Source organism: Carcharodon carcharias, chromosome 20 (genome assembly GCF_017639515.1).
Source record: "Carcharodon carcharias isolate sCarCar2 chromosome 20, sCarCar2.pri, whole genome shotgun sequence".
Taxonomy (NCBI): Eukaryota; Metazoa; Chordata; class Chondrichthyes; order Lamniformes; family Lamnidae; genus Carcharodon; species Carcharodon carcharias.
The window spans coordinates 111,279,656-111,295,022 of record NC_054486.1 but is presented as its reverse complement, the minus strand read 5'-3'; the positions used below and the strand labels follow the sequence as shown (position 1 = coordinate 111,295,022).

The 15,367-nt window shown below is 50.8% G+C and overlaps 1 protein-coding gene across 2 annotated transcripts in view; it reads left to right on the top strand.

Annotated features, from left to right (window-relative positions):
* The window catches only part of LOC121292608 (nesprin-2-like), a 54,145-nt gene that overhangs the window by 25,000 nt on the left and 13,778 nt on the right, over positions 1-15,367 (top strand). The window contains exons 5-8 of one of the 2 annotated variants that reach the window (XM_041214794.1): positions 1,827-2,021; positions 2,370-2,658; positions 11,825-11,893; positions 13,745-13,893. In XM_041214794.1, the coding sequence (XP_041070728.1) occupies positions 1,827-2,021; positions 2,370-2,658; positions 11,825-11,893; positions 13,745-13,893 (702 nt within the window). The remainder of the gene's footprint in view (positions 1-1,826; positions 2,022-2,369; positions 2,659-11,824; positions 11,894-13,744; positions 13,894-15,367) is intronic. The other variant, XM_041214793.1, reaches the window with a different exon arrangement.

Sequence of the window (15,367 nt, the reverse complement as noted above, 5' to 3'; positions counted from 1 at the left end):
CAACCACAACACTGATAACTACCCGGCTAAGTGGAAAATTGCCCAAGTGTGTCCTGTCCACTAAAAGCAGAACAAATCCAACCCGACAATATCCAGGCTTGGGCTGACAAGTGGCAAGTAACATTCACACCACAAGTGCCAGGCAATGACCATCTCCAACAAGATAGAAACTAACCATTGCCCCTTGGCGTTCAATGGTATTATCATCACTGAATCCCCCACTATCAACATCCTGGAGGTTAACATTGACCAGAAACTGAACTGAACCAGCCATATAAATACTGTGGCTACAAGATCAGGTCAGAGGTTGGGAATCCTGCGGCGAGTAACTCATCTCCTGACTCCCCAAAGCCTGTCCACCATCTACAAGGCACAAGTCAGGAGTGTGATGGAATACTCCCCAATTGCCTGGATGAGTGCAGCTCCCACAACACTCAAGAAGCTTGACACTGTCCAGGAGAAAGCAGCTCGCTTGATTGGCACCCCATTCACACACATTCACTCCCTCCACCACCATTTCTTTTGCACTGATGTGCTGGGCTCCTCCATCATTGAGGATGGGGATATTTGTGGAGCAGCAGTGTGTGTACCATCTAAAAGATGCACTGCAGGAACTCACCAAGGCTCCTTAGACAGTACCTTCCAAACCATGACCACTACCATCTAGAAGGACAAGGGCAGCAGATGGATGGGAACACCACTACCTGGAAGTTCCCCTCCAAGTCACTCACCATCCTGACTTGGAAATATATCGGCCGTTCCTTCACTGTCGCTGGGTCAAAATCCTGGAACTCCCTCCCTAACAGCACTGTGGGCGTACCTACACCACATGGACTGCAGCGGTTCAAGAAGGCAGCTCACCACCACCTTCTCAAGGACATTTCGGGGTGGGCAACAAATGTTGGCCTAGACAGTGATGTCCACATCCCGTGAATAAATAAAAAAGAATAGTGAAGCCCCAACAGAGATCCTTGTAGTATACCAGGGTCATATCTTTACAATTAGAACACCTGCCCATTATCTCCACACCCTGTCTCCTGCACCTCAGCCAGTTTCCTAACCAGGTCAATAGTTTGCCTTTAATTCCATGAGATTTAGCTGACAGTCGCTTATGAGGGACTTTATCAAATGCGTTTTGGAACTCCATATAAATAACATCCACGGACATTCCCCTGTCCACTGTCCTCTGCGTTGGTCACCTCTTCACAAGATTCGATCAGGTTTGTCAGGTACGATGACCTCCTCTTTATGAATCAATGCTGGCTCCCCCTGATCAGGGGGTTCAGTCACTCTTTCCTCAACAGAAGACTCTCGTTATTTCCTGTCAACAGATGTTAGATTAAATAGTTTATAATCCCCTGATCTGCCTCTCTCAACTTTCTTAAAAAGAAGGAACTGTCCCATTTATTCCCATTCCTTGTCCTTTCCTCATAAGCCTGCAAATTAATCCCCTTTAAGGACGTGTCCAATCGCCCTTTAAAAGTATAAAGGAACCTGAAATGTGTTGGAATCAGACGGTTTACAGCCTCTGTGTGAAAAGATTTTTCTTCTCATTCCTTTTCCAATTATTTTAAATCCATGATCTGTAGGCACCTACCCATTTGCCAGAGGCAACAGTTTCTCCCTATTTATTCTATCAAACCCCTCGTGGTTCTGAACATCTCGATTAAATCTCCCCCTTAACCTTCTCTGCTCTAAGGAGAACAATCCCAGCCTCTCCAGTCTCCACATTAACTGGGGTCCCTCATCCCTGGTCCCATTCTGGTAAGTCTCCTCCACAGCCTCTTCCACCACCAACTTGTGTTTTGCCTTTGTAATCGCCACAGGCCTTCCAGCAGGAGATCACCCTCAACACTAACAAGATTGACCAGCTGATTGTCTATGGTGAGATGCTGATTCAGAAGATTGAGCCGATGGATGCTATCACCATTGAAGATGAGCTTGAGGAGCTCCATGCGTACTGCCAGGAAGTGTTTGGGCGCGTTGCACGTTTCCACCAGAGGCTCATGTCCAAACAGCCGGTGAGGAACTTTCAAACCTGCTCCAAAAACTGGAATGGACCATATAACTGGGTTGGTGGGAGGTCATGGGGGTGGTAGGGGGAGGTGCATGGACCTACAACCTGGTCTTCATGCTAAATGATACAAGCGGACGGAGAGGTCAGTGTTATACATTCCTGCTCCGCTTTCTTTGGGCATCAGCATTTAAGCAGAATTATCACTCTGGAGGTTAAATGGATTGGGGAGAGTCAGTGATAGGGGAGACAGTACATGAGTAAAGGCACGGGCTGAATGTCTCTGGTCCTTCCTGTAAATAGTGACTGGGCTTTGGTTGATATGTAATGTCTCGTGTTCTTGGCACTGTTCCAGATGATTGACGAGGACAAGGATCTGTCTGACAGGGAGGCAGACACAGAAGATGCGAGTGAGCTGCAGAACATGAGCTGGCCGGAGAAGACTGGTGGCTCAGACATGCCTGTTCAGGGGTCTCTGAGTCACCTCGCCCTGCCTGGAGAGACACAGCAACATGAGAGATCAGGCGGTGTGACCCCGGTCAGTGTGGACTCCATCCCCTTGGAGTGGGATCACACGGTGGACGTGGGAGGGTCTTCTTCGCATGAAGATGAAGATGATGGCTTGTACTTCAGCACTTTATCAGGTACCGATTGTTAAAGGGGTAATCCCCCCTCCCTGACCCGCTGTGCACAGACTGCCAGATTGCTCAGTATCTGCAGCAAGCACCTCTCGACAAAAATTATTTGTTAGAAAGTAAGATCCTTTTGCACCCTCAGTGTAGCTCAAAGTACTTCACAGCCCCAAAAGCATGACGTTTGTAATTTAGGGAAACGTGGCAGCCATTTTGTGCAGAGCAAGATCCCACAAACAGCAATAGGATAAATAACTTGTGTTTTTTGAGCTGATATTGGTTGGAGGGAGGAACGTTGGCTCCTGGTTTGGAGGGGCTGCGGAATAATCTGACTCCTTCCGTGGTCTGTGCCTTTCTTTAGCAGTCTTGTGTCTATTTGTTTCAGTCTGTAGTTTGCTTTCCTGGCTGTTGTGCATCAACTGCCTCTGTCGACAGTCTCCTGCTCTCACCCCCTCTGTCAATCAGAGAGAGCTGCGTTTTCAGCTGATCTTTGTAGTGTTTGTGAGGTACACCTCAGCCTCACTTACCAGAGCATTGTTCACCCTAAAGCACTGCTTTTGGCGTTCTAGAACCCTCCATGTGTGACACATGTCCTGTCCAGCGCAATTGTCATTGGAAAAGAATGTGGTTAATGTTGGGCAGATTGGCTCTGCGAAGTATATCATTGTTTGTGATGTAGTCTTACCATCTGATATTCATGATGGATTGAAGACTGCGTTGATCCTTTGGATTAGGAGCAGGAGTTGGCCATTCAGTCCCCTTGAGCCTGCTCGGCCATTTAATAAGATCATGGCTGATCTGACTGTTGCCTCAACTCCACTTTCCTTCCTACCCCGATAATCTTTGACTCCCTTGTTAGTCAGGAATCTATCTCCCTCTGCTTTAAAAATAGTCAGTGACCCTGCCTCCATCGCTTTCCGAGGAAGAGAGTTCCAAAGATTCACGACCCTCAGAGAAAAAATTTCTTCTCATTTCTGCCTTAACTGAGAGGCCCCTTATTTTTAAACTGTGTCCCCTGGTTTAGTCTCTCCCACAAGGGGAAATATCCTTTCAGCATCCACCCGGTCAAGACCCCTCAGGATCTTATATATTTCAATAACACAAGCTCTCATTCTTCTAAACTCCAGTGGATACAGGCCCAGCCTGTTCAACCATTCCTCATAAGATAAGCCCCTCATCCTAGTTGAGAGAACCTTCTCTGAGTTGCAGTTGGATGCTCTGACAGGCATATTTGTTTCCTCTATAATACCCATGATTTTGATCCAGACAAAAGGGTGATGATAACAATTGTTCTGTACACTTGAATTTTGGTTGAGATGCATTGTGTATGATTTCACCAGGTACACTTTGAGAGGCAGAAACTGTTGGCCTTGGGTTTGATTGTCTGTGTCTTTGTTGACAGTGACGGCAGCTGAGGTGGTATTACCTGGACAGGTAAACTTCTGCTGCTGTCAGTGCCAATCTGCAGTGGATTGGAATTTCCTGTGCTTGGTCCAACATTTCTGATTCCTTCAGGCCAATGGTAAGGTCAAAGGCATTTTCTGCTTTAGGGAAACAGTTTAGAAAGAGGTGCATTTCCTCCTCTGCTTGTGCCAGAGGGATGTAATCATCAATAAACAGAAGCTCCACGATGAACTCTTCTGTGGTTTTGGTGCCAGTAGGCATTGCGGGCTGAAGAGACTGCTGTCTGTTTGGAGGTGGGTGTATGTGCCCTGAGCCAAGCCTGACTTTACCTCTTGAAGAAAAGAGTTGACGTTTCGAGTCCTCATGTTCTGTCGAAGGGTCATGAGGACTCGAAACGTCAACTCTTTTCTTCTCCGCCGATGCTGCCAGACCTGCTGAGTTTTTCCAGGTAATTCTGTTTTTGTTTTGGATTTCCAGCATCCGCAGTTTTTTTGTTTTTACCTCTTGAAGTATCATCCTGAGGAAAATAGAGAAAAGAGTCAGTGCCAGAACACACCCTTGCTTAACACTGTAGAGATAGGGAAGCTGCCTGAGAGGGCTCCATTCTGCTGGACCTGTCCTTTCTGGTCATTGTACAGTTGGCAGACAATGTTGAGGAATCTTGGAGAGAACCCCAAACCAAAAAATACCTTCCAAATCCATCCCAACTGACTGAATCGAATGCCTTGGTGAGATCTATGAAATAGCTCCTTTTTTTGTAAACTACAAATCTCCTGGATCTGTCTCAACACAAAGATCGTGCCAGGAGTTTCCCAACTGGGACTTTCTTCAGCTATTGTCAGAAGAAGTCTAGATACACTGTGGCCAAGGTTTTACCTGTGTGGAGAGTAAAATAATACCTTTATAGTCAGAGTTCTCTCTCTTGTGTTTGTAGAGGGAGACAATCACAGCATCTCAAAGATCCTAAGGAACTGTCCCATTGTTCCAGCCTTTTGTAAACAGATCTATAAACCTATCAAGATCACATCTCCTTCCTGTTTATAGACCTTGGCTGGAAACCCATCTATTCTGGGGATTTCTTCCAATAATGTTGTGGGATTAACACTCTCTATGCCGACTCCTTGCCCCCAACAGAGTCGTACAATTGGTTGCCCCTCCCCCACCCAACAGCACATACCTCAATGTGATTCTTTTCTAAATGATTGTATGGGAGTGGGGAGAGGACTGAAGAATCTATCCCTCTGTCTATCAGAAAGTCATGGTTGTGCATTCACATCTCTGCTGTCTGTCCGTGTGACAGTGCCTCAATCTCTCCCCTAATCCTGTCCTTCCAGGCTCAGAGTTAAGATCTGTCCTTATGCTGGGATCAGTCTTCCTGACCTTCACACCCTCCAGCTCGACTACCAGGGATCCCTGGAATCAGCTTTCCTTTGTGTTGTGTGCAGTATTGAACCAGAGTCAATTGATGTCACTGCTGGAATTGTCAGTCTGAGACAGCAGAGTTTCACTTCCGTGTGGAATCATTGACGGGGAGAGAGAGAGAGAGAGGGATGGACAAGGAGAGAATAAAGGTGGGATGGAGGGAGACAGACAGGGAAAGAAAGTTCTACCTGTAAGAATAACCCAAACCTCCCTGTCGCTTGCCATTTCAACACTCCACCCTGCTCTCTTGCCCACGTGTCTGTCCTTGGTTTGCTGCAATGTTCCAGTGAAGCCCAACGCAGACTGGAGGAACAGCACCTCATCTTCCCACTAGGCACTTTACAGCCTTCCGGACTGAATATTGAATTCAACAACTTTAGATCGTGAACTCCCTCCCCCATCCCCACCCCCTTTCTGTTTCTTCCCCCTTCCTTTTGTTTTTTCCAATAATTTATATAGATTTTTCTTTTCCCACCTATTTCCATTATTTTAAAATCTTTTATGCCCCCCACCCCCACTAGAGCTGTACCTTGAGTGCCCTACCATCCATTCTTAATTAGCACATTCGTTTAGATAATATCACCACCTTCAACACCTGTGTTCTTTTGTTCTTTTGTTTGTGACATCTTTTGATTATCTGCTCCTATCACTGCTCGCTTGTCTCTACAACCACCCCACCCCCCCCCCAACTTCTCCCCCCACACCCCCCCCCAAACCCCCCCCCCCCCCCACACACACACACACACACACACACACACCTTAAACCAACTTATATTTCACCCCTTTCCTAAGATTCACTCAGTTCTGTTGAAGGGTCATGGGGACTCGAAACTTCAACTCTTTTCTTCTCCGCCGATGCTGCCAGACCTGCTGAGTTTTTCCAGGTAATTCTGTTTTTGTTTTGGATTTCCAGCATCCGCAGTTTCTTGTTTTTAAAGAAAGTTCTTGCACCTCTGAGGGAGAACATTTACGTGTTCACATTTCTCACTGCACCATCCTTAAACAAAACACTCTGGGGAAAACCAGCCTCTAGACCACCACCCTCCTCACCCTAATGTTCACCCCTTCTCCCCCATTAGGCCCTCTCACTTTGGCCTGGTGCCAAGAATGTATCACCTCACTCCCCAGACAGAGAGAGGCATGGCTATTCAACCACATGAGGCCCCACAGCCTTGTCCAATCCCCCAAACTCAAATTTCCAGCCGGGATCACCCGGATATTGTCCCCTATCCCAGGAGCACCGAGGCAAGAAGTTGTACCCCTCCGCCCCCCCACCCTCCACAACCCCATACCTCCTGTGGTCAACTAACACACAACAGGCCAGGAATCAAACCTGCCACAGTGTTGCTCTACCTGGATCAGTATCACACTGCTACTGACTTTCTTGGGGTGCGGACATTGCTAGTAACTCATTGCCCATACCCCTAGATACCCTGAGAAGGTGGAGATGAGTTTGATACAAACTTCAGGAGCTTCTTAGGCCACTTTAGAGGCAGTTAAGTGTCAACCACATTGATGTGGAAGTTCTGGAGTCTCGTACAGATCGGGTAAGAAGAGCAGGTTTCTTTCCCTATAGGGAACCCGTTGAGTAGAGGCAGATCCAATCAAGGCTTTCAAAATGGAATTGAATATTTATCTGAAGAGAAGGAATTACAAGGGCTGTGGAGAAGCGGAGGAGGACTGGGATTGGCGAAGTCCTCTTCCAGAGAGCCAGAACAGACACAACAGATCGAATGGCCTCCTTCTGTACTGTAACTGTTCTATGATTCGAACAACAACCTAACAGCTCACGGTCACTCGCTCAGAGCAAACTTTTACTGCCACGTTTTAAAAACGGAATCCAAATGCTCAAACTGTTCACAGTGCGATTTGAGCTGTGCCTTTGGGATATTAGGTTCCAATCCCTGGAGTATTGATTGAGTAACGTGGCCCTGATGTACCCTGACACAGTGAGGTCATGGGAACGCCTGTCCTTGTTCAAAGAGGTGCAAGGTTCCTGAGCTGAACAGAAATGAAGCCTCATAACCCAGTCCCTGATTAAACAGCCATGTCTGTGCTGGGGCCAGCATCTCTCACTAACTCTCTCTATTCCTGTTGGTCTCTCTCACTCCCTCTGTCTCTCTATATCACCTCTCTCTGTCCCCTTTCTCCCCCTCAGTCTCTCTCTCTCTCCCCCTCCCCATTCCCTCCCCTCCCCCTCCCCCCTCTTCCTCCCTGCCTCGTTGCTTGGTGCCCCTCACTGCCTCGGTTCCCCAGTCCTCCCTTCCCCTCTCGGTCCCTCTCTCTCTTTCCCTACCTCCTTCTTGGCCCCCCTCCCTCCCTCCCTCTCGCTCGGTCCCTCCCTCCCTCCCTCCCTCTCGCTCGGTCCCTCCCTCCCTCCCTCCCTCTCGCTCGGCCCCTCCCTCCCTCCCTCCCTCTCGCTCGGCCCCTCCCTCCCTCCCTCCCTCTCGCTCGGTCCCTCCCTCCCTCCCTCCCTCTCGCTCGGTCCCTCCCTCCCTCCCTCCCTCTCGCTCGGCCCCTCCCTCTCACTCGGCCCCTCCCTCCCTCCCTCCCTCTCGCTCGGCCCCTCCCTCTCACTCGGCCCCTCCCTCCCTCCCTCCCTCTCGCTCGGTCCCTCCTTCCCTCCCTCTCGCTCGGCCCCTCCCTCTCACTCGGCCCCTCCCTCCCTCCCTCCCTCTCGCTCGGTCCCCCTCCCTCCCTCCCTCCCTCTCGCTCGGTCCCTCCCTCCCTCTCTCCCCTCCCTCCTGCTCGGACCCCTCGCTCCCTCCCTCTCGCTCGGTCCCTCCCTCCCTCCCTCCCTCTCGCTCGGTCCCTCCCTCCCTCCCTCCCTCTCGCTCGGTCCCTCCTTCCTTCCCTCTCGCTCGGTCCCTCCCTCCCTCCCTCCCTCTCGCTCGGTCCCCCTCCCTCCCTCCCTCCCTCTCGCTCGGTCCCTCCCTCCCTCCCTCCCTCTCGCTCGGTCCCCCTCCCTCCCTCCCTCCCCTCCCTCCTGCTCGGACCCCTCGCTCCCTCCCTCTCACTCGGAACCCCTCTCTCTCCCCCCTCTTGCCCGGTTCCCCTCTCTCTTGGTCCCCCTCTCTCCCTCCCCCTCGCCCAGTCCCTCTCTCTCTGTCTGATCCTCTAGAAATGAGGTGAGCCTTGGACATTTTACCAAACGAAAGGGGATAAGGGAACACAGTAGAACGAGGGGGAGAGAATTGAATATTGGAAAGGAAAGCTTTTATATGGAACAAATGGAGATGAGTGGAATGAAGAGATGGGCCTGTGAATGGGCCAAGACAAGGAACATGCAGGAGCCAGAGGTCAATTCCTTTGATCCCGGAGCTCCTGATCCACCCTTTCTCTGATCCCTCCTGTTAGATGCACAGACAAGGCAACAACAGATGTTGGGATGACACCCTGACCTCAACCATGTCCTGTGCCTTGTGAATCGTGCTTCATTCCTACAGTGCCTGGTTCATCCTGTCAGGAAGAAATAAATTCCAGGTGCCAACTTTGGGTGGATGCATCCCTGGAGAGTTGATCATGTGACTGGCCTTGTTACCTGTGATTGGAGGTTTTGTCTCATGACTGAACCCCCTACCCAGTTAAACAGCTTTTCCTCCACATCCCCAATCTTTCCCCTCATGTCCCTGTATCTCTCCCTCTCTGGGTTTTCCCACCAGCAGCGCCCTTGCTGCCTGTTAACCGAGGGACTGAATATCACACACACAAAATCAGCATGGAACAGTGATAGACAGAAAAAGAATAGCTCACCCATCGGGTGTCAGCTCTGACTCTACAACAGCAGCTTGCATTTATATAGCACCTTCACATAGAACATCCCAAGGCGCTTCACAGGAGTGTGTTCAAACAAAACCTGACACTGAGCCACATCAGGAGATATCAGGGCAGGTAAACCAAAAGCTTGTTCAAAGAGGTAGGTTTTAAGGACCCTCTTAAAGGGGGAACAAGAAGTAGCGAGGCAGAGAGGCGTAGGGATGGAATTCCAGAGCTTGGGGCCCAGGCAGCAGGAAGCATGGCCACCAATGGCAGAATGATTAAAATCGGGGATGCTCTAGAGGCTGGAATTAGTGGAGCGCAGAGAACTCAGAGGGTTGTGGGGCTGGAGGGGATTACAAAGATAGGGAAGGGTGAGGTCACAGGGGATTGTAAACAAGGGTGAGAATTTGAAAATTGAGGCATTGCTTGACCGGGAGCCAATGTAGATCAGCGAAGATGGAGGGTGATAGGGGAATGGGACTTCAAGCAAGTTCAGACACAGGCAGCAGAGTTTTGGATGACCTCAAGTTTATGGAGAGTAGAAGGTGGGACAGCAGCCAGGAGAATGTTGGAATAGTCAAAGGTAACAAAGGTGTGAATGAGGGTTTCAGCAGCAGATGAGCTGAGACAGGGCTGAGAAGGGTCATGAGCACTCGAAACGTCAACTCTTTTCTTCTCCGCCGATGCTGCCAGACCTGCTGAGTTTTTCCAGGTAATTCTGTTTTTGTTCTGGAGATTACAGAGGTTGGCAATAGGTGGTCTTTGTCATGACATGAATATGAGGTTGGAAGTTCACCTCAGAGTCAAACGTGACACCGAGGTTGTGAACAGATTGGCTGAACCTCAGGCAGTTGCCAGGGAGAAGGATGGAGTCGGTAGCTAGGGAACAGAGTTTGGAGCAGGGAATGAAAACAACTGCTTCTCAATATTTAATTGGAGGAAATTTCTGCTCATCCAGTATTTTTTATTTGGTTGTGCCTGGTGCAAGCTTCTCCCAGGACTCGGGATTGATGTCAATACTCCTAAGGGAAGCTTCCAGAGTGCCTTTGTAGCAATTCCTTTGACCACCATGAGAGTGCACTCCAGACTCGAGCTCTCCATAGAAGATTTGCTTTGTAAAGGAGTGTCAGACATTCAGACTGCCCCACATGGGCTACAGCGGTTCAAGAAGGTGACTGACCACAATCTGGTATTTTCTGCTACCATCTGATCTTCAGGAGCTTCTGAAGCCAGCTCCAGTGAAAGTGGTTGAGCTTCTTGACATGACGATGTTACACAGTCCAAATCTCACATACGTGGAGCAGGATGGGCAAGATTATTGCTCTATAGTCTTCCAGTTTGGGAGGCAGACTGACTCCTCTTCATTCCTAGACTGATGTCCGAAGGCTACATTTGCTTTGGCAATTCCTGCGTGTGTCTTGGTGTCAATATAGACAGTTGGAGAGAGTTCGCTGCTGAGATAAATTAACTTATCTGCTGCTGACAGGCTCCAGTCACGAACTGAAACCTTGCGCTCGGGGTAGGGCTCCCCAGACCAGGCTGGTATACTGTCGCCCTTTCCTTCTTACCGATTGTAAGGCTCAAGCTGTCACATGCATTGGGGAACAAGTCCATGTGACATTGCACGTCCAACTCTGACCCAGCAGCTTGTGCACAGTCACTGGCAAACAGGGAAGCAGGTGTGGCATCAAGAGGAGCAGCCATTGCTACAAGTGATACCCTAGTTACAATTAGACCGATAAGAATGGAACTGGGTGTGAGCAGTCCCACCCAGCTGGATGACAGCTGAGAGGAGTTGGAGAAGGATGGTGTGGTCAACCGTGTCAGCGGGTAGCTCTCTTGCCTCGGAGTTTTAAGGTTGTGGTTGAAGTTCCATTCCAGAGACATGAGCACAAAATTCCAGGCTGACACTCCAGTGTGATACTGAGGTAGTGCTGCACTGTCAGAGGTGCTGTCTTTCAGGTGAAGAACTAAACTGAGCCTTGGCCTGTTCCTCATATAAAAGTAAAAGTTCCCATCGCACAATGTTGAAGAGCAAGGGAGTTCTCCCCGTATCCTGCCAATGTTTATCCCTTAACCAACATTCCAAAAAATGATTATCTGGTCATTCTCACGTTGCTGTCGTGGGATCTTGCTGTGCACAAATTAGCTGCTGAATTTTTGACGTTACAACAGTGACTACATTTCAAAAGTACCTCAAGGGCTGTGAAGCACTTTCAGACCTCCTGAGGACGTGAAAGGTGCTACAGAAATTCAGGATCTTTCTAAGGTTGACGACACCTCTCCAACTACCAGCACCCATGGGGGAAAAGGGAATTATAACCCACGGCTAATTCAGGGAGGGGATCTAATTGGAAAATTCCTCTCGAACGTCCACTCGGGAACTTATGCTCTCATTCCCTGTTATTGATTGCTGTTTCCGAATGCAGATATTTTATTAAACTGGATTAAACTTCTGACGGTGCTGTGGTGTGGTGGGGTTTGAGCTGGGTGTGAGTCGGGTGCTGCAGAGAGTGTTCGCGTGTTGCTGCTGTCTGCTCCTGGGTATAGCTGTGTCTGTCCCATGTTGAACTTGCTACTCTTCTCTTTGCAGATGTAGAAATCACAGAAAGCCCCGAGGCCTATGTTAAAATGACAGAAAGCACATTGAGAACTACAGCTGGTAGGCACCTGCTAACGCATGTGTCCCCACCTTGCCGCTCTTCCCCCATCCAACCCCCCCCCCCCGAACCCGCCACATACATCATCCTGTGCCACCCTCGGTGACACCCCATCCCTTCCCTACGGTAGCTCTCCCCCCCACCCCTCCCCCCCCCCCCCCGCGACTGCTCTGCTCTCCATCCCTGCACCCATGTTGCTCGCGTGCTTGTTGACACCACGGTGATGTCATGGGGCCATTCCGCATGCTGATGCACGACGCATGTTAACAGCCAGCCCTGTCACTGACCCCTGAGTAAGAGTTCCATCCCCGCCTTCCCCCCACCAGCCCGAGACCAGGACCCCAGTCGATTTCCCATTGCGCCGCACACGACCTGCATCTTAGGCATAAAAACCTGCGGCTTTGTTCCTTACGGTACTTTCTCCGGTGGATTCTCACGAGGGATGTTTCTGGAAGGTGAGCTGGGCGTAGGCTTTCTCTGGTTTTTCAGTGTGGGGAGGAGACGTGGAGGAATAACCGAGCGCAGCCCATCGTGTTGCTGCCAGCTCCCTGAAGGAGCTGTGACGTTACTCCCGCTCCCCTGCTCTTTCCCCCATGGCTCACCAAAGGGGTTTATTTCCCTTTAAGCCCAGGTCTAATTCCCTCCTGAAAGTTCCCATTGAATCTGCTTCCACCGCCCTTTCAGGCAGCGCCTTCCAGATCACCAACTCGCTCTGTCCATCCATTTCACCTTATCTCTCCTTTTCTGTGTCCCTGGAATGTTGCTATTTGAGATGGGAAACGAAGGGAATTAACCCCTTCCTACCCAATAAATGTGATGATGGGTCCTGACCAAACCATCAAACGGCAGTCAGGGTCACCCAGTCCTGTGGACCCCCTGGACTTTCACCCTCCACTTAGTGTCACCTTGGAGTTGATGCATGAGCTGAGGATTGGGGGGGGTGGGGTGTGGGGGAGGGGGAGCACATGTGGGGTGGGGCAAGGAGGGACACGTTCGGGGGAGGTGGGAGGGTGGTGTGGGGGCGTGGGCTGTTGGGTTATGGAGCTGGTGAGGGGTATCTGGGTGGCGGGGGGTGGGGGGGTTGGTGGGGGTGCAGGGTGTGTGAGGTAGGGGGTGGGTTGAATCCCGATTCCTGAGCATTTGTAGATTGTGGCCAACGATTCCAGTCCTTGGCTGAGCAAAGACGGGAATATAATCCCTGCTCCCCGCAAAGCCGCCTACAAGTCGATGTAAGTCTGATCGCAGCTACGCTGGGTGGAGGGGCGGGTCACTCTGTGGGATTGTATTAGGGGTCACTCTGGGGGCACGGTCAGGGGACTGGGATGAGGGAGTCCCTGTGGGGGCAGCCGCAGTGCGAGAGTCACTCTCAGGGTGGGTACTGCAGCGGGGGGTGGTGGTGGGGGTGGGGGGGTCGCACACTCTTGAGGGGGTGCCGTGGTGGGGGGTCATTCAGGGTGGGGGGTCACTCTCAGTGGCTGTGGTGGGACTCGCTCTGGGGGCCCATAGTAGGGGGTCACTCTCAGTCGTGGTGGGGGTCACTCCTGAGGACCCCGGTGAGAGCCACTCAGGATGGGGGTTACTCTTGGGGTCCTGGTAGGGGAGTCACTTGGGGGGGCCTGAGATGGGGGTCACTCTTGGAGACGGCTGGGACGGTGGGGGGGGGGTCACTCCAGGGGGCCACAATGGGGGGGTCACTCTCAGGGGCTGTGGTGCAGTTCCTTGAGGTGGGGTCATGCCCAGGCCTCACCCCATTTGGTGCCAACCTGTGTGACTTTGTCCTCTACCATTAAAGGAAGCTCGTGGTGCCCCTCTCGTTGCAGCTCTCGCTCTCTCATTCCTGTCCTTGTTCACAGGGAACGTGGACACAGACCCTGCTTCATGGCGTCTCGCCACCAGCCCAGAGGGCAGCAGGAAGTGCCAGTTTCAGCAAACGGAAATCACAATTGGACACCATCCACCCACTGACGGTCAAAGCTCGGACGCTGCTCATTGTGACGGCTACGTAAGTGTCGAGACTGGGGAACTGGCACCAGCAGTTTCCCTGTTGGGGCTGTAGGGGTTTGCACTGCACCTTGGGTAGGATCAGAGCCATGGAGGGGTCACAGTTCACTCTCCTGCACAACAGGAAAGGAAATGAGCTGATGATCTGCTCCTGTGTGATGATGATCACAGTTGGCGATACTGGAGCCTTGATTCACTATTGGACACAGCTCCCCAGTCCATCCCGCCAGTTAAGGTGGATGTTTTCTTCCATTGAACCTCCTTGTTCTCCGAACCCCACCCTTCCCTCCCGACCCCCAGCTGGAGACACAGGCCAACTCCTGGACTTGGTGGTCAGTAATTGGGCTGCTTTTTTTATTCGTTCTTGGGATGTAGGCATTGCTAACAAGTCCCATCCCTAGTTGCCCTTGAGAAGGTGGTGGTGAGCTGCCTTCTTGAGCCGCTTGCAGTCCATGTGGTGTAGGTACACCCACAGTGCTGTTAGGGAGGGAGTTCCAGGATTTTGACCCAGTGACAGTGAAGGAACGGCCGATATATTTCCAAGTCAGGCTGGTGAGTGACTTGGAGGGGAACTTCCAGGTGGTGGTGTTCCTATCTATCTGCTGCCCTTGTCCTTCTAGATGGTAGAGGTCGTGTGTTTGGAAGGTGCTGTCTAAGGAGCCTTGGTGAGTTCCTGCAGTGCATCTTGTAGATGGTGTACACAGCTGCTACTGTGCGTTAGTGGTGGAAGGAGTGAATGTTTGTGGATGGGGTGCCAATCAAGTGGGCTGCTTTGTCCTGGATGGTGTGGAGCTTCTTCAGTGTTGTGGGAGCTGCACTCACCCAAGGAAGTGGAGAGAATTCCATTACATTCCTGACTTGTGCCTTGTAGAAGGTGGACAGGCTTTGGGGAGTCAGGAGGTGAGTTACTCTCTGCAGGATTCCCAACCTCTGACCTGCTCTTGTAGCCATAGTATTTATATGGCTAGTCCAGTTCAGTTTCTGGTCAATGGTAACCCCCAGGATGTTGATAGTGGGGATTCAGTGATGGTAATGCCATTGAATGTCAAGGAGAGACGGTTAGATTCTCTCTTGTCGTGGAGGCTGTGACTAAAGTGAAACTGTTGCTGTGATGAGTCAGATTGTGAAATCTCACAAATGGTCCCTGGAGCAAAGGTTTCTTTTTGAGGTTTCAGTGGCCCCCAAATGAAATGAGTTTGTGACTTTCAGTCCAATTCCTGTAGAGAGAGCTTTACTCTGTATCTAACCCTGTGCTGTACCTGTCCTGGGAGTGTTTGATGAGGACAGTGTAGAGGGAGCTTTACTCTGTATCTAACCCTGTGCTGTACCTGTCCTGGGAGTGTTTGATGGGGACAGTGTAGAGGGAGCTTTACTCTGTATCTAACCCCATGCTGTACCTGTCCTGGGAGTGTTTGATGGGGACACTGTAGAGTGAGTTTACTCTGTATCTAACCCCGTGCTGTACCTGTCCTGGG